The sequence below is a fragment of the Thunnus maccoyii genome, chromosome 2 (genome assembly GCF_910596095.1).
Source record: "Thunnus maccoyii chromosome 2, fThuMac1.1, whole genome shotgun sequence".
Lineage (NCBI taxonomy): Eukaryota > Metazoa > Chordata > Actinopteri > Scombriformes > Scombridae > Thunnus > Thunnus maccoyii.
In genome coordinates this window covers 14278797-14298661 of record NC_056534.1, presented here as the reverse complement: position 1 = coordinate 14298661, position 19865 = coordinate 14278797, and the positions used below count along the sequence as shown (strand labels likewise).

Here is a 19865-nt window from a genome sequence, read left to right as displayed (position 1 = left end):
CATGTTGGTTTTGTTTTATGGTTCATGTAACCATGGATCTATGGTTACAGTCACAGCAGTGATGTCTTTTCTGTTTTCATTCTTTCAAATGTCCCTTCACTCACATTTAAAATATCACTCTGACCAGAACCTTTGTGCTCGTAAACAAGATGTCATATGACCACCTGCCTCCGCCAAAACAAATGCTGAGCAATAACTGGAGAATAAGCATGACATTTCAAAATCTTAGTGTAAAGTTATGTTAACAGCAACACTGACTAGCTGGCCGTGTTCACTCTGGTAACGTTTGCCTGCTGGTTATTTTCGGAACATTTGACAGCAGGGTTTATTCTGCTGAGAGTAAGAAAAACACATTGGCACCTGTTATCAAGTACAGCAACTTCCACTTACTTTATTTAAGCACATGTAGAAACACAAGCACATGTACATATGTATGTGTGTGTGTGTATATATATATATATATATATATATATATATATATATATATATGCACATTTATTTGTCATTATATGGAACAGAGTTCAACAACTCTGCAGCACACACATATCACTCTGAGTGGTGCAATCCAGTTTATTTCTTAATTAATTGATGCTGAAAAACTGGAATGTGTGGGGAACATGCGCGTGCGTGCAACTTCATAATTCAAATGTGTGTGTGTATGTCTGTGTCTTTGTGTCATAATCCTTACCATATGCATCACAGTATTAGAAATCATTAGGATAGTGATCAATCTATAATCTGTTTGTGCAAGACCACCACATAAAAACATTCGTCATTTAAGAGGAGAAAATATGCACATAGGGCATGAATTCATCCCACATGATACAGGAGGGATGTATAAGCATTTGTATCTGATATATTACCCCTGCAAACATAAGCAGACTGTAATTCAAATCAATTAATTCAAAAGGTTCAAACTGAACCCCCTAGGATCTGCCTTTTTTTCTTATTAGCACTGTTAAAGTTGATCCTGCAGGGTTAAGCCCCTCTGCTCAGGTCAATAAGTGAGTCGTTCCAAACTTTGAACCACCAAATGCACAAAAGAAGAGTCCCAAATGAATAATATTTCTTTAGGCTAGGTCAGATTTCATTAAGAAAGGCAGATAAAGTGGGAGAAGCAGACTCAGAGAGAGAGCGAGAGAGAGACTTGCATGTCTCAGAGTCAATAGAAATATATCCGCAGCTGATTATTCCTGGGTGACGACAGTGCCACCCAAGCAATAGCACAATTAATTACACCACAGATGTTTCAAGGGGGCCCTGGTGGCTCACTCCATATTTATGTTTTCTGGCATGGCCGCTGGACGCATTTCTCCCAAAGAACAATTCTTTCCACCATCAACTGGACTTGTTTAGTCTGTGCGGACCCTGTGGTGTTGGAGTCTTGACTCCTAATACACTCTGGCTTCGTTATTAGGATCTTGTTACAGGGAGGATGGAGAGGGGGTGACAGGGGGAGTAAATGGGGTAGCTAACGTGTCTGACCTCAGCACGTTATCAAGTCTGGTGGTCCTTCCCTTCTTTTCCCTTCCATACTGTGGGGACATCTGGACCCTAAAGCTCTCTCAGACAGAGATTTGTTTGAGAGTATGGTGGTTTATGTGGTCCAGTATAGCATCTAGCACTGTGTTTTGATCAACCGTGTGTTTAGGAACATAGAGGGGAAAGGAGGAACTGTTAGGGAGAGCGGGTAAAGGCTTACAGGGAAACATCAGCCATAAAATCCCTCAGCAGTGTTTGTGTAAACATGTCCTGGCCAGATGACTTCATTTCTAGGTATTTGTTTGTCAGTTGGAGTACCCCTCCAATAATAAATAGGCCACCATGCAATTTGAAACATGCTGAATGTGTGTGATGTGTGTGTGTGAGGATGTGAGGAAAACAAAAAGAGAGACGGAATGCAAGAAGGGACTTGTTTGTGGTTTAACAATGTGATAGAAATGTTTCCAGTCATATTTCAATCAATCAATCAAGTTTATTTGTCACATGTAATCATATAAGGCACAATCACAGGGAAATGTAATCCCGCCATTTCCTTCAATTTGTGCATTAAAGAGTTTAAATAGATATGGAATAGTAATAAATATATAGTATGTGTATGATTGTGGGGGGGCAGTCTTAGGCAGTGACCTCATTTAGGATCTTAGTGCCCGTAGGGTAGAAGCTCTTCCTGAGCCTCTCAGTGCTGGCCTGGTTTATCTGGTACCTTCTTCCTGTAGCAACGAGAAAAGGCCATTATCCAGGTGGTTGGGATCCTTAATGATTGTCCTAGCCTGATTCTCATAGTGCCTGTTATAAATATCCTTTAGGCTGGTTAGAGCACCAAATATTGTACGTTCAGCCTAACAAACCACTCTTTGCAGGGCCTCGCAGTCCTGTTCGGTGCTGTTTCTGTACCAGTTCTCTATATAGTGACCATGAGATGCAGCTGAAAGCTCTGAATTATTTGTAAGTGGACCTTTGAGTGATCAAATATGCACATATATTGTATCCAATCTAAATATTTTCATGTCTAATTGAGATCAAATATAATATTGAAGATTTTATATCTTAGTTGCTTATCTTCTCTTGTTCTACAATGATCTTACCTCCTATATAAGCCTTACAACATAATTTAAAAAAAAACAACAATTTAGCAATACAGTAGCTCTTAAAGTACTTGAAACTTTATTGTGATTGTGGTTTGCTCTGGTCATATACTGTCGGCAGATATTCAACCTTTAAATCCCACTGAGTCTGCATTTAAGAGCATAATTATTTAGACAGTGTGAGCATTGTATTTACATAAGAAACCCCTTACTTTTTTGGAAACAAAACACACTAACAAAGATATTGTGATACAGCACAACACAGGGATTCATTTTAGCCCCTCTGTGTATATACAGTATCTCAAGGGAGCCATATTGTAAAGTTACATGTTTATCATGTCATAATTCAAAGGGCACATGTTGCCCTCCATCAGCCATGCTCTTACAGTTGGTCCTTGGCAACAGCTTAGTTGTAACATATAGAGCCAGACCTCCTGCTGATTTCTGGTGTAAAATGTGATTTGCCTTTCTGTTTGTTACAGCCCCTTTCCACACAGAAGAAGCGAAAGCTGTATTATGAAGGGCTTTTCACACGTTTGGGTTTTGTCAGCTGCAGGCTGGACTGATTGAATTACAGTGAGCAGAGACCTTAAAAAGACACAGTGAACTTCAAATAGGGTCCTGGGACCTCCTTTATGAACTGCATTAGCAATGGAAGTCACAAATCACTGGATGTGCAGGGGAAGCAGGCTGCGGGTGCTCATTTGCGGATATATTTATCTGTATGTGTGCCTCTCTGTGTTTTGTGTGTACAGATATAAACTGTGTGGGTGGTGGGTAAACGCAAACATGCACATCTGTGAGCCTGTGTGAGCGTGTGGTACGCTAGCTCCCAGCACGCTGCAGAAAAAAAAAAAGCCTTTTCTTTATTTTCCTATCCCTCCTAAATCTTCCTACATCTCTGCTGTGGTCCTCCCCTTGACAAAGCTGCTTGCCAGTCCCACTGAATAGCCCTGGCTCCTACAATACACAGTAAATTTCTTGCACAATTAAAACAAGGAATGAAGCTACAAAAGAAGCCCCCAAACAATGGAGTCGGATGACAAAACAGCAAAAGAGACCACACTGGGCCGTTTGATTAAGCCATTGTTAGGGTGCACAATGTACACCACTCCACAACCCTTTTCTCACATATACCTCATGTCAATCAAACAGGCCCTGCGAGCCAACAAGCTAAACACACACACACACACACACAAGCTAACAAACATAATAATCAAACAGATCAGGAACAAATTTGAGGCAATGCGTCCTCACTGCTCTTATGGCGCAGACTTGAATGGACGTCAGTGTAATTGTTAATCTGATGTGAGGACAGAAATGGAAGGCAGTTTTTAACCTGCATTTATATTCCTAGTTCTCACTTTTAGCTCACTTTCTACTCATTTTCATCTCAGTCAGGACAGTCTGTAGTTTATTCAAGTATCTGATTATCATTATCATCATCATCATCATCATCTCGCCCTCTGTCCATGTAACAACCTCATGTGTGAGCGCTGTTGCCCTTCTCCCACTCCCTCGCTCTCACACATACACCACCCCTCCCAAAGTTGATAAATTCCCACAGTGGCTGTTGACCCAGCTGCCTTTGTCAAGTGGCGCTACCAGCAGGTGCTGTTTTCACAGCCACCCTGGCAGTCGTACAGACTGTTTAGTAGCGCTGCTGACCCCTGCCTGCTATTAACAGTGTTAGCTACAGACCCCCCAATCCTCCAGGGACTCTTACTCTTTCTCTCTCTCCCTCTCTTTCTGTTTGCTTCCCTCCTTCGCTTCTTTTTTAACTACATGCAGCCTGCAACAACAAAAGCCAGCAAGGATGGAGTCTGGAGTTGGGTGCTGATGGGAGCATGGGAATCAACCCCCCCACCCACCCACCACCCTCCATCCTCCAAATTTAGAGCAACTTTAAAGCACACACACACACACACACACACACACACAGTCACAGTATTGTCACATTGCACTGCCATCAGTCAATGTGTCTGTCAGAACTTATGCAACACATTTTCAAATTAGGAAGTTTCAAATAAATACAATTAATGTTCAAAATCATAGCTGCAGTTATTTATCAACTGACAGGCTGAAATCCGTATATTTTTTGACACTCACACCTGTACAGTAGGTAAAATAAATATAATATTTACTGAAATAATAAAGCCAGATGACAATGACGGCAACAAGAACAGGTGAGACTCTACAAACCCAATAAACATTCCTCCATAGCAGAATACTAATTGAGTGTCCACAACCAAGAGTAAATGCACAGTCAACTTAGTTACCCAGATGGATTTAATATGGTATATAAATTTAAAAAAACATGTTTGATTTCAGTTTTAATATAAAAAAAATATCCCCTGGTTGTGGATCTTAAACTAAAATCTAGTTTTGGTCTCCACTCCAGATTGACCATTTGCTCTCCAGCCATGATTGATGACGCCTGTTCTCATGGACTAAGCATTACGTGTATTCATACTCACACACACTGACCTCACTACTCATGACTCTCAGTCCTAATACCAGCATCAGTCCGCGGGAGTCCAGTTACCATGCCTGTGTGTAAAAGTGTATGCACATGCTCTCAATGTCCTTCAATGTCCAGCAAATAGTGTTGCCTCATTAGCTTTCTACTTCACTACACAACAGAAATGTTTACGAATCCGTATATCTCTCTTTCTCCGTCTCTCTTTTTCACACACACATACACACACACACACACACACAGAGAGACACCAGTGTGTGTGGGCCAGTGGGCAATAGGCGCTAACAGACGCTTCACATTTGAACTTGATTACGCACTCCCTGTATTATTTCCAGATTTGTAGAGCGTGATATGAAATAATTCTGTTTCAGCCCATTTGCTGATGTGCGTGTCTGGATGTTTGTCTTAATATGGAATAATCACAATATGTCTGTGTGGTGTTCAGACATTACACATATGGTGTGGAGATGTTTGTGTGTGTCTGCATTTTCCAAATCATGTTTATATCTGAAGGAGCCTTGTTTTAACCCAACGTGTTTTTTGTTCTTCAAGAATTTAAGGAAAATACCACACTTGACACGGGAACTGTCCTGGCTGTACAGTATAAATCCATTTTAACAATTGAGAATTGATTCTATGAATTGACAATACACAGAAAATCTGCCAATACGTTAATGACAAATTATTCGAGAATCTAAATATTGGAAAGTCTAAAATTATAGAGATAAACACACATTTCTAACTATTTACATAGATTAAAAAAATGTATATACATTACTGCGTACAACAGAAGATTTCTTGGTCTTCTTGTTGTACCATTCAAGAATAGCTTTACATGACATTAACCACGTGATGTTAGACGTAGTTTAGATAGAACATATTTCCTACAGTACTGCCATGAATCATAATATTGTATTACTGTGTGCCTCAGCCAACAAGAGTTGGATGAAGGTTTTGTTTTTGCCCAGGTCCAGCTTTTTGTTTGCCTGTTAGAGGAATATTTTTTAAAAAGTTTTGAATGGATTTGCACGAAACTTTTTGGAAACTGCGGCAATTTGGCAAATAAAAACTGATGTGTTTGTTGGTGGGTGTGACTTCTCACTGAAAGGCTCAAACTTTTTAACAGACATACGAAGAAAGAAACCATCCATTAATAGCCCAATCAAACAACCTGGATACACTGGAGAACTCATTTCTGTTTTGGACATAACCAGCCTGCCAATTTCTCCATTTGGCACAGCAGCTGACCGCAGAACAAATACAGTGCTGATTAGCCATGTAGTGCAAGTGGCCAAAATTCTGAAAAGTAGGAAGAATTTGAACAGGCACATCTCAAACCACATGACACGCAGACTTCCAAACATTAAGTTCTCTATAACTACACACCTTTACACCACACTCTGCTGGCCTTTGATTAAAAAGAGAGGAAAAAAAACAACCCTGTTTACATCGGTAATTATTTCCAGTAAAGTCATTATTATTGGACGTAAACTCAACATTTAACCTAATTTAAAATAATGAGGCCATGACTTAACCCTGCGACCTTAGAGCCAAAGACTTTCATTTTTTTGTATTTGCTCCTCATTAGCTACTGGAGTTGAAAACAAGTCATCTAAGGGATGTATTTTAATATTTTCAGAATTATTACCATGATGTGTTTTGTGTTATGTTTGATATATGAGAGCTAATATTCAAAATCATGTCAATACATTTTAAAACAGAGATCTTCAAATGATAGTCCCTAAATAGATTCATTTGTAAGATTGTTATAGTGTCATGATTACTCAGTATCATTACTGTAATGGGGTGTGATTGTGTTGAAAGCCAGTAAGCAATAATATTAAATTAATTCCTCGCCCTGCTTTCTGTAATTCGTTAGCATGTCATGTGATGCTTGTGTCCCCCCCACATACTGACTTTCCCTCCTTCTAACAACTGTTAGAACCAACCCTAAGGAGTGCCAGCGTCAGGTGGAGCCTCCAGAGCTGCTGATGACCGCTTGTTCCAGACACTGTAAGAACGGACACTGCACTCCTACTGGCAAGTGCTGCTGTAGCCCCGGCTGGGAGGGACCCTTCTGCAGAGTTGGTGAGTACTTGTTGGCAGATTTGCATCTGCTGCTTTCAGAATAATATCATCTGGACAAACATTAGTGTGTTGTTCCTTTCCAGATGTTAAATGAGGTTTAGTAATACACAATATGCACAGTAGGCATGCCGAAATTTTCCTTATAAATCATCAAAAACTCATTTGATCTTTTGTGGCTTTAATTCAGAATGAAACAGCTTCCACTCATCTTTCTCTTACTTTGTTTTTGACCACCTCTGTTTTCCTCTCTTGTCTCTTTGTAGCCAAATGTGAACCAGGCTGCCGCAACGGAGGAGTGTGTATGGAGCCCAACAAGTGCCTGTGTAAGAGCGGCTACTCCGGCGCCCAGTGTGAGAAGAGTGAGCGGGGTATGCCCAACGACCAGGAGAAAGACGGCATACTGGACCACATCATTGACATGACCTCGTACCTCCTAGACCTGACCAGCTATATCGTATAGGGGTGCGCAGAGGGGGGCTGCTCCCTGCCGTCATCCTCAAGTTGACACAAATCTACCTACCACCACCAGCAGACTCTAACGAGGTGTCCTTAATCTCCCTCACGCCCACACAGGCATGTACACACACACACACACACACACACACACACACACACACATACATACATATAAACACACAACTACACACAGGATCTGCTTTTCATCCACATCACCATACCGAACTCTTCCTCTTTCGCCTATAAGCTACTTGCTCCTGAGCACCAGGCCTGGCATCCAAGCCGTGTTCACATTTCAGAGAGACCTGCAGGCGGCAGCGAGGTGACTGACAAGCACGGCCAAGTTATGGAAGTTCCACTAAGACATTTCCTTTCTCGTTCAGAAAACGCCCGCATGCGGCTGACTCCACATTTAGACCTCCCCCACCACCCCCCCACTCCTGGTGAGCCACCAGAGGACACTCCACAGGAACAGACCCATTTTAACCCAAGACTTTCAGGGGCTATCTGTTGCCTTACTTTAAGACCCTCCCACCCCCCAATAAATGGAGTTTGAGGCATTTCAGCTGAGACAGTTGATTGTTCAGGGGTGATCTAAAGGATTCAAAATTGTAAGGAGTGGTTGACGAGCTCAAGATCCAATTTGTGCCCATGGTCTTTTCCATTTTAAAACCTACATACACAGACTTTGAAGGAACCTCAGGCTCAGTTATAAAATGCTGAGAGGTCACTCTGAGAAATCGTGGGTTACATAGAGCCCGCAGTGCTTTCTGCTATACTATCCGTAAGACGCAAATACAAGAGATAAACCATGTTGATGTTGTATTTAGTTTGTGGGCACATTGTCATAAAAAGCTGTAACAGTATACAAGTATGTATACTTTGTTTTGCAACACTCACTTGCTATCAATGTACAGAAACAACAGCAGACTGTTATCGACACAGAAATAGGAATAACTGAGTGAGAAAGTTTTACTGTCAAAGCCAGTTTCATACAATCTGAATGGAGTTGTTGACTCCAATGCACTGTATTCCTTTGTTTTTCTTTCATTCACTTTATTATTCAAAATGAATTTAAACATTTATTGAAACACAGTGAGAGTAGTTTCATATTCACACACACACACACACACACATACACACACACATACACCACACTAGCACAGGTATGGTTTAACAAACTCCTGTCATTGCGTCACACACTGAAACTGAAGCCGAACTCAAAACTACAAAGGGAAGAGAAAGTGCGGTGATGTATATTTCCAATAGAGCTTACCTAAGTACTACTTAGCATTGCAAAAAAAACTATAGCATTACTATTGTTATCATAGAGGAGGGTTTATTTTTTTAAGCGTAATAATATATGGGAGAGAATGGTGTTTATAGAAAGCAGTTTTACACTAAGCTTGTCAGTTCATGTCATTTCATGTTCTTGTACTTATACATATGCAGCTTTTGCCTCTGTTAAGAAAAACACGTGAGGAAGTTTTTTTTTTTTTTAAATCTACTTTTTTTTCCCAGTGTCAAAGTAATGCATGTCTGTGCCTGCATAAAGTAATTCAAAGCAGTTGGCTGAGTCCATCTAATTCTTTTCTCTGACGTGATTTCATTACCATTGTCAGAATTGTGTCTCTGTTTTGAGATGATCAAAGATCCTGTCAGGCCACCAAGTTACTGTGGAAGCAGTTCACAGTCAAAAGGCAGATCTTATCTGTTGAGAGCAGATTTAAGGTTAACCCGAGGACCTGTCTAATGGAGATAAGTTTGAAAAAAAAAAAAAAATTCAATATTTGAAGGTTAAACTCTAATGAGCATCTGACTCTTGAAATGTAGTCAGAAAAAAGGTTAAACAGAGACAGGGATCGTCTGGAGCCACATTAATGTGTTGTGTCTTTTCAGATGCCAGACTGAAGTTCATAGAGACGCAGCACATAAACACACATGCCCATACTCACTTCAACTAATTACTCATCTTATTAAGAACTCTACATTTGTTCAAATTCCAAAAAAATGAGTCTTGACAGAACCATCAATTGTTGTGTTTAACAGTTTTGAAGGCAAACAGTTGCGGTTTTGCTTTCTCTCGACACTTGGTTTGAAAAAAAAACAAAAAAAAAAACAGGTTTTCATGTGTCATGGTTAATTGAAGTTCAGTGTCCGTCAAGATGTATTTGTTGTTCATCTCCGGCCTCGCTCATGTTTGCTGAAATAAATCAACTCTACCTGGTCTAAATGAGTCAAAATGGAATTCATGCTGTAAAATGGAAAATTATAATTTTTTTTTAGCACTTAATGTGAAAGTTGCATTGTAGCTGCTGAGACGGCGTGGTGTGAATAGAATAACCATTTTCATTATTTAAGTAGTTACACAAATAAAATAATTATTTAAGTTCTCTATGTTGTTTTTACCATTGTACTGTATGTGACATTTTTTTTATTCCTGTATTGTAAATAAAACTAGGGATAACTTTGTTTCTCTTCAGAAATATCAATATGTCTATTAAAATTTATAGCATGTCTGAAATACTTGTGTCTCTTTTGTTGTGGTGTTTACAGTCTGTTGAGCAAGAACATTTTATTATAGGAGCAGATGCTGTGTGCAAAATAATGACCTCAAAATATAATTTTGGGGAGGAAAGTTGCAAAAATTAAAGAATATTTAGTTTTTATTTACATACTCTGCATGTAAATCATGTTGAAAATAAAGTAATAAAAAGTATATCCCAGCAATGGGAAGCGCTGCCACGTATTAGCAGCTATTTCTGTTAGCATGGATGAACTGGAGTTACCTCCGCAGCCAGGCCGGGCCAAGCCAAAGAGCTGTTCTGATGGAGGAGGAGGCTGCAGCAGGAGAGCTTAAATGTGCCCATATAGAGACCTGCCAGACGGCTGGACTTGAAAGCAAATGAATGAAGGATGTGCAACGCCTGGCTTGATGTTAAGAGAGGAAAGCTATGATGTTTTCTGGCAAAAGAGCTGAAAGTTTGCTACTTTTCTGAAAAGAAACCAGAGGAACATTTTGTGGAAGACTAACCAACAGGGCTCTTTGCCAACGCTAGAAGCCTAGAAAAAAAAAATAGTGTTACGCACACAAAAAAACTATTAAAAGACAACTAGCAATTAGTGTCGACTTAGAACATAAAACGTCTTATCAAAGAAAAAAACTCAAATATGTGCAAAGTATAAATATATGTTTAGTTTGGCTGCTGCAGCCCTGTTCCCCACTGCCTTAGTCCAATAAATTAAACACTTTCTGTTATCGTACCTGTTTTGTGGCAAGTGGAAGCAGCTTGACGTCCTCCCAACAATATCATATACATGTTATGAATTTATTAATAATTTTGTCATCCTCTTTTTTTCTGTACTGTAATTTTGATATCTGGTCTATTCTGTACACACAACATCTACTGTATGTCTGCCCGTCCTGGAATAAGGATCCCTCTGTTGCTCATGATTTTTCTTCCATTTTTCCCCCATTAAAGGACTAGTTCAAAATTTTTCAAGTCAGTCTTAAAATAATATTCAGGAGCCCAAATGAACACCTGAATATCGCTGTAATCATTCCTCCTGTTCATACTGGCCCTTAAGAGATCCCCTCCCAATGCACCGACAGTGATGGGGGAGAAAACAGACAGCCCTCCCTCCATGCAAAAATGTATTTAAGTTTCTCTTAAGCTTTGAAAGTTTGAAGGTTTGAAAGAGGAGTGAAGGAGGTCATCTACGTCAAAGTAGAAAAACTATCTCTCAACAGCGGAGGAGGTTTACGACACCGCGTATCGCCCACCTACAATACTGTCCTTTCATCCCTTCCCAGGAGACTTAACAACCATATACACTTGGCCTCACATGACTCCATTGACTCTTAACGACTGTCGTTACACCAGCCAGGAGCACTAACGATCAAGTGGTATCAATGACCTTGATAACGACCACAGAGATGAAAGACCTAGGACTCCCCGCTAGTCAGTTAGAACTGAAGAAGCCCCTTGGATGAGGGGTGAAACATCCTCACGTATCTTCAACCAAGTCCAGGGGCCCTCAATTCAACCCTCTTTGGACAACCATGACCTGGATGACTGAGAATTCTCACAAATATCTGAAGCTAATAGGAAGCTCCAGCCGTCCAAATTAAGTCTTATCAAGTGGATATCTTTCAACGTTAACAAGACCAACGTTTTTAATGAGAAACACTGTCCAGGGAAACACAAAGAGGGAATTTTAATCTAAAAAGACTGAAACTCTGGAAGATATACACTTTATTTGATTAACTCGGACGGCTGAAGCCTCATATAAGCTTCAAAAAACTTTTAAATACATTTGACTTGACTTTAAGTCGGCAGATAATTTCAGAAAAATTTGGTCTTGGCAGGTATGTGTATGTAGGTCTCCACTCAGGATCCACATACTTACAAGTTTTTAGCTAATGAAGACTGTGGGATATGAGGGTCAAAAGATGAACTGTGAAACTCATTGTTTTAAAATGTTTACAACAACACGGCATACAGGGAGTTACATTTGTTGTGTGTTGTTTTATAGCTACTTGCATCAATTAGCTAATCACAATGTTGGCCGAGTCAGTTTTTGGAAGCACAGCATGGTATTGTAGACTATTTTACAGACTGCATAGATGGATGGTAATTAAATCTATAGACACCCTCTAGTCGTGGCCCCATACTGGGAATTTTCTCATTTCTGGTAAGTCAGCTGCAACATTTCCACTGATGGTTTTTCCTCCAGCCAGGTAAAAAGAGTAAAGAGAAGGATGTTGAGAAAATGTTTGAGTTAAACTTGCGCCAACGTGGCCATGAGCCCAGGGTTTTCCCTTTACTGTTGCTTGAATGGAAAAGCTGCCTGCAGAGTTGACAGTGAGGAGAGAGCCGAGTGATGGCTGTTATGTCGTCATGCAGCGTCATGGCATCGCTCAAAGTTCAAGCCGAACATTCCTCATTTGAAGTGGAAATTCTCTCCTCTGTGCCTTTTTTTTTCGGAAGTACACAAACACATTCATGCGTGGAGGCACACACGCAAGAGCCACTGCTGATGGCAATATTAATTTCCTTCTCAAAATACCAATGAGGCTTTGTGTTGTATAATGATAGTGAGCGGAGACCACCCACCTCACTCTGGTCTCCCTCACACACACACACACACGCACACACACACACACACACACAAGTGCACACGCTGCCATATTTAGAGTAATGCAATACTAAGTTGTCTATGCTCTGTTCAGATCCAATCAAAATTGCATGAAGTGGAACTGTCCAATAGTGCTGCGAGGTCCAGCGTATATTTGAGTTTATACACTATCTGTGGCATGAATCATTACTTTTCATTTGGAATAGTTTTCTTTTTCCTTCCCAAAGGGCCCTTGTCTGGCTATCTTTCCCAAACAGTGTAACCCAGTACTTTGAATAAACATGAGGAGCCTGTATACCAAATATTTGTAGGACTGAGATGGCTGGAAGTGCATGCTATAATATTGTATACATGACTGAAAGAGTCAGCACAAGCAATACTTATAGGGTAACAGGAGGAGGCCGACGGAGCAGGAAAAAACAATAGTCCTGTGATTAAAAAGAGGCACGTCATTCTTTTTCTCCTCATCCGGACGAAAGTGAACAATTCATTATTCTGTGTTTACTTGTGTTTCTATTCTGTAGTAACTTATTACTGCAGGTCCTCCAATAACTGCTCTGTCTTGGGACTATCACCGTCTAGTGCCATAGAAATAAAACAATGAAAAGATGAATTAATGCACATAATGAGTCATCTGGGATAGGTGCAAAAAATATTAACAGGTGAAACTGTTGTTCCAGAGGTGGCCAATCAATACCATGAAAACCATCATACAGATTTTCTTTATTCAGGATTTATTTACATTATTCAAGTTTAATGGATGCTTGAAAAATTATTTCTTAAATTTTAATCCATTATGCTTTGGTTTGACAAAGACATGTTGATATTTAATTTTATAATTGTGCTTTTGGATTTTTCTAACTTAAAGTATTACAACTTGGATCTTAGTTTTGTAGATTTGGCCATTATTTCTATCTGTTGTGATAACATCGTACTCATAGTGACGCATCACATCAACAAAGTCCCACAGCGGAAACTCACAAACTCTCCAAATTAAGCTTGATCATCTTAACTTGATCGAGCATCATCTTGGAGTTAAACACGAAAGAGAGTGGCTGAAATGTCCATATTTATCTCTCATTGCACAGAAAAACGGAGGCACAATTAGGGCTTTACGATAGGTCAAAGTTGAAAGAGGAAGTAACTGTGATGAATGTTTACAACCAACAGTTTCAGTAAAATGTTCTCATTCACTTTCTCTTCCAAATAAATTTGGTAAACCCGGAGGTTTGTTTACAACCTATATAATAGTCTGACTGCTCGTGTTTCTTGCCCTGTTGGACTCCTTTTTGCAATGACGCAGTGTTCCCACATCTCAGCAATTATACAGTTATTAATGCAGACTGGAGGGATGGGAAAAACTATAAAAATGAGACCCAAGTTGTAAAAACAAAAACAAAAAAAAAACAAGAAAAGGAAACAGAATTATCATTTAATAACTGAATTGTTCATGCTGCTGTGTCCTTAATAAAGTCTCAATTGAATTGAACTGAATGATACGTTTTGAACACCTTCGCTAGTTTTCATTCAAGCTCGATGTGACGAACTTGAGATGTTTTCAGACTAACTTCACCAGAATCCTCAAAATGTCTTTTAATATGAGACCTTTTGCAAGATGCTGACTTAACGTTTGGTGAATCTTTAAGAATTTTCTATTTGTACTTCATACTTTGCTGAGTTCATGCTTGCTTCACGCAGATGTAGCTCTATCTGTGTTAAGAGAGAACGGTAAAGTCACCAGAATTCTTCGACAGTAAGAAATGAGTCAGTGTTTAGGTGCCTTTAGACTGCAGACTACAGTAAGCACATGAAGGTAAAACATAACATACTGTACCAGTGCAGGTACAATATGGTGACTTACGCAGTGGAAAAAACATATATAATTCTATCCAGCCATACATGGAAACTTGAAATACCCGGAGTTGGCAAGAAAATGTGTTTTAATTGCCTAATTGCTTAATAGCCTTAACAAGGTTTTATAAATGTAATATGACGTAAATAAATTTGATTTGGGGTAGACCCTCGAATAAAGCAAGAACAGCTAAATTATTTTAAATGTGAGCCACCATGTTCCCATAGATTTTCTTTTACTACCACTAAAAAAAGACGTCTTTTTCCACTGTTTTCCTGTTGTCTGGCAGTCCTCCTTTATCAAACCCATATTACAATCCATTATTCTAACTGCTGACTCTACTGACTAACTACTTGATTTTCCCAATACCACCCATGTCCTCCAGCGACAGCTTTTTGGGAACGTCTCCTGATGCTCACTGTGATTGTGACATCCCCCTCAAGTCTCGTTTGAGTCTCCCTGCACCATGAATAACTGTTTCCACTGTGATCTAACTGTCCATTACCACCTCACCACAATACCACAAAACTGTGGAAATCACTGTTAAATGTATGTTGTACTTTGATGTCACGTGTTAACAGATGAGGTCATGATGTCTTGTCAGTAAAGGATCCTAACTGGGGAGCAACTTTGATTAATCTTGTGCATTAACATCTGTGTTTGTCCATATTGGCACCGGTCTCTTGAGATTTTGGACATAAATTGTGGCCCCCTCCAGGTTTCAACATATTGATTTATGTGAGAATATTGGATCTGGACTGTGTAAACATTTGTGGTGGTTGTTTCAGTGAGTCTGTTAACTGCATTTTTATATGTGTACATCTGTGTGCAAGTCAATCCCCCCGGTTGTATATCTGGTTTTGTCACACCCCTAATTGCGTAGTGTATTCTGTGACCTCATGTGTTTACTCTGGGCTGCCTCAGTGAGTACTACTGCTGAAACGCACGACCGAGGCAGCTGAAATCTCATATTCCCTGGCCGATCACTTACTAATGAAGACACACTTTCCAGCCAGCTTGCTGCTGCTGCCTTTTCCTCCTACCTCACTGAACTCTCAGCTTATCACATAACAAAACAAACCGCACTCGCCGACCACCTTGGAGGAGGTTTGGCTGGGTTTATGCAAGGATGTTGAATTTTGTCAGCTTTTGTTATTAGCTTAGACATTTTTTGTCATCACACTTGGCCTTTTTCACACCTACATGATCTCATATTTCACAATTCATCTCAAAACCTTCGTTTTTAACACTAATCGCCCATCCTAAAGCCTTTCTTTACACCAGCTTTAGTATTCGTCCTCATGCTCCTCTCTTTTCATCTCTCTGTCCACTCTTCATTCCATCACTCCCTCTCCCCTTTCCTCTCTCTCTCTGCTCCTGGATTCAGAGCTTGTTTACTCTCCCGGACCACAGCACTGACTCGCATCCATGAAATGATGCAATTAAGGTTCCCACTGGGGCTCAATCTGTCATGTGAACACATGCAAAACCCCCACAGAGTGCTGAGAGCAGGACTCTGAGTGTCGGTCGACAGGTAAGACTGACGGCGGTGAGCGGTGGTGGTTAAAAAATGAGAGGGGGGGGGGGGGGGGGGGTTGGTCTGATGTCTTGTAGTGCAGAAGCAGCAAAATGTAACACAGAAAATTTGGAAATGTGTGCATCCACACAGCACAGATAAGAAGATCAAGACAGAAAATGTCAGGTGTGTGTGAGTCTGGGTTTCTGAGTGCACTCACGTCATACCAAAACTCCTATTTTTTACTTGTATTTGTATATTTGGTTATTTTTTATTGTGTATATTTCAACCAGGCAAGGCTAAATGAAGTAGTTATTAGGAAATGAATGTATTTGATATAGTGCACACAATAGGAAAAGAGATACAGTATGTGAGGAGTCAGATCAAACCCCATTGTGACGCGTGCCACAAGTCATAAAGGAATATCTCCCCGATGAAATCTAGACATTGGTGGTGGTGAAAGAGTGGACGTGATGTGTGAGCTCACTGTAAGGATTCACTGAACAGTTAGTTGTGATGGAGGTGAATGGGGTGGAGGTGGAGGTGCATCGAGCTGACACTGAAATTACAGCTGACAGCAGCAGAAAAAGGAACAGACTTTAAAGTTTGACAGCAAAGAGATGACTGGCTCACAGAGGTCACGATCTGATTGAAGTGAAAAGTGTGAACGCCCTCAGTCAGCTGAAGGAGTTGGAAACGGGAAAGGAAAAAAAAATCAAGTCAAGTCAATAGAGTAAGCATAAAAGAGAGTAAAACTTTCTCTGAGCTTCTTATGTATGAAATTGCTGTCATCCCATTGACAATTTCATTCAAATTTTGCCATCATACTGGTTCTTATCCTTTGATTTCACTGGAAGCTGTTTGTGGGATACTTAAATAATAATCAGCAGATTAATCGATACTAAAAAAAACAACTGTTAGTTGCAGGCCTAATCTCACATGAGTAGTGCCATTAAAACGAGAAATGAAAACTAAAACATAATGGCCTGATTTATTTTAGAGGCAACAATTATTAAAGAACCCCGGGCACTTCTAAAAATTCTAGTTAACAGCTACACCCATAAAGCTGAACGACAACACTTACTACTCACCCTTAATTGCCCTTACTACCGGCACTGTGTGTTTATGGAAAAAGTAACCATATAATTCCATTAGCAGCACAATTACTTTCAGAGTCTCAAAAAGTGCCTTAACAACAACAAATACAAGCAAAAAAAATCAATAAATAAAAAATAAGGAAATAAAAAAAAAGTTTAAGGAGTCAAAAGTACATAAAAATCCCCAATCATAATGTGATTGTTTAAAGTAAACAATCACAAACAGTGCAAATTGTTAGGTGAGGTAGATGAGGCAATGGAACAATGTAAAAAAGAACGCTCAGCAAAAACCTATGTTTCGCATAAACCCACTGTAAGCCTGTAGGAAACATACTGAGCATATGGATGGACAAAGCAAAAGTGGATCACGCTTTTCGAAGTTTATATGGAAATTGGCATCCATTGTAACAGAAAAATCCATCATGTATAGGAACAAAGCTTACAAGGTCTTTGATGCCAATAGATTTTCACAAGAGGCCTTTAAATTATTGTAATTTCTCTCTGTCAAAAAAGAACTTAATTAATAACAGACCTACAGAGGCAGATCCATATGTTTACCGTTATAGCTCATATGTGCCTTCAAACGTGTTGCTTGGTTCACTCTTTCAACAGGTAATTTTCAGTAGGAACTGTTTCAGTGGTTCACGATCATCAAGACACATTAGTATTTTCTGGATAGAGGTGAACATGTGAATGAGTTTCATAGGAAAGTCCAAATGCAATGCGTACATTAAGCCAAACAATAGTACTAATGCATCAGCCAACCTGGGGAGAACACTCACAACAATTTCATCCTCGACTACAACAGAGACGCTCTCAGGGCTGAAGTGTACCGCACCAGTAGTGTTGTCAGTGACCACAGTGAGGAGAGCAACAGGGCTGTCAGCCATATCTGGCTTGCCTTCCCACTGCAAAATGCAAACAATACAATTAGGATAGTTACAGAAGCAAGGCTGCAAGTCATACACTGTCTGCTTATCTGTGCTCACCACACACTTAACGGATAAACTTGTGTTTCTTCATGTCTGTCTTGAAACACTCGCATGTCAATATGTATATTGAGTTACTGGTGGCCGTAATCATTCTTCCTGTCCATACTGGCTGTGTAACCTGCAAAAATCCACAGCATCAGGCTGCCGGAGGTGATCCGCTGCCACTCTAGCCAGTGTGTTTGTGTCCACCGGGTACGTAAAACGCTTTGCTATCTTTATGTGCAGAGTCTCCCTGGATTGGAGGACCAACTCCACAGTCCTTGTTCTGTGTAAAACATACATTCTTAAATTGAGGAGAAGCGCTAAATAGTTACTTTAGTGGAGCTCTCTGCTTAGCAACACAAGACTAAAGAGCAGGAATGCAACCATCTGTTATTTTTCACACAATTTTACCATTCTGTTTCCATCCCTTCCGTATATTTTCCTGACTTTTAATGGCTCAGCAGCTCCAGTCCAGCGCAATATGACTGAAGCAGCCAGATATTAGCTATTACGGCTACAGAAACAATCTTGTGAAAAAAAGTTTAAAAGCTTCATCAAAAATCTTCCACTGATTTTTTATCACACACTCAATCACTGATCTTTTTGTTGAGCTGACAACATCAGGATATTTTGCATTTCCTCACATATGCATTCCTCTTTCATTCAATATTGCATGTACAATAGCAGAAAACTGTTTTGTTTGTGCTCCAGTCCTTTATAGACATGAGTAACGCACATCAAAACAGCCTTACTAAAGGTCAGTTCAGATCAATGATTCGCAACGAGAAGAAAAGGCTTTCAAATGTTGCAGAGAAAATTGCAGTGGGGTGAACTGGTTAGTTGCAGAGAGTCTAAAGCCGTTGCCTGAGGTCACAAAAGACCTACCTTGTCAAATTGCCAAGTGCAGTTTAAGAACGTAAGAACGTAACCATCTCTCTTCAGCTAATCAGGAAACAGCACAGGCCAATGCAAAAACATGATGGATTTTTTTTGGAGGAGATGGAGGACCAGCTCATCCAACTTTTTGAAGAACAGCATTCAAATTACAAATTGTAGCTCAAAAACGTAATCCAGTGAAATAAACAAAAACAACACCCTTCGCTCGATTGCAAGTGTCCTGGGTGGGCAAGTTACATCTTGTTCTTTTTCATTTACGTTAAGCTAATGTTGTGAGTTAAGTTAGCTAACGTTAACAAACAAAACACTGTCACTGTCATCCATTTCTTTCCGTTTGTAGAATGTTTACAATCAGACGTCAGGGATTCTTTTGCCAGTTGCATCCAGTCTCGCTCTGATTCATTGATCTGAACTGGCCTTTAGCGGCACTTTAGCGCAGATGAACCACGGCTGGGCTCATTTACATGTCAAGTCTTAGTAAATACCCCACTAAATTAAAAAAAATTGCAGTGACACAAAGGTTTGCGACAGGCTTCATAAATAGGCAGTGTTTCCTTGCTGAGCTGTGGTAGAGGAATACGTCACTGTAATCACATGTAGGTTTGTTGCCAAGACAAAACACCAACAATAAATCTATACAGGACTGCCAGAACAGACCTATTTTTTTGACATTTTATAAACCATACCATTTTGTCTCCATTACACTTTGTATTTCTTTCCATACTTGTCATTTGTTTGTTTAGCCAGCTTAATATCTAGCATTGTTGTCACATACTATG

The 19865-nt window shown here is 39.9% G+C and overlaps 2 protein-coding genes and 1 long non-coding RNA gene across 5 annotated transcripts in view; 2 read left to right on the top strand and 1 right to left on the bottom strand.

The window, feature by feature from the left end:
* Positions 1 to 10137, top strand: part of LOC121910610 (hedgehog interacting protein) — a 36292-nt gene extending 26155 nt beyond the window's left edge. For all 3 annotated transcript variants that reach the window (XM_042431861.1, XM_042431865.1, XM_042431874.1), the window contains exons 12-13: positions 7010 to 7155; positions 7419 to 10137. In XM_042431861.1, the coding sequence (XP_042287795.1) occupies positions 7010 to 7155; positions 7419 to 7615 (343 nt within the window). In that variant the 3' untranslated portion in view covers positions 7616 to 10137. The remainder of the gene's footprint in view (positions 1 to 7009; positions 7156 to 7418) is intronic.
* Positions 587 to 19157, bottom strand: LOC121910651. The gene is made up of 3 exons (XR_006099698.1): positions 19075 to 19157; positions 17998 to 18123; positions 587 to 2213 (listed from the first exon to the last, which is right to left on the bottom strand). It is a non-coding gene; the product is annotated as an uncharacterized LOC121910651 (long non-coding RNA).
* Positions 18288 to 19865, top strand: part of LOC121910628 (nephronectin) — a 30653-nt gene continuing 29075 nt past the window's right edge. The window contains exon 1 of the mRNA XM_042431902.1: positions 18288 to 18399. The gene's annotated coding sequence lies outside the window, so the exon portion shown is untranslated. The remainder of the gene's footprint in view (positions 18400 to 19865) is intronic.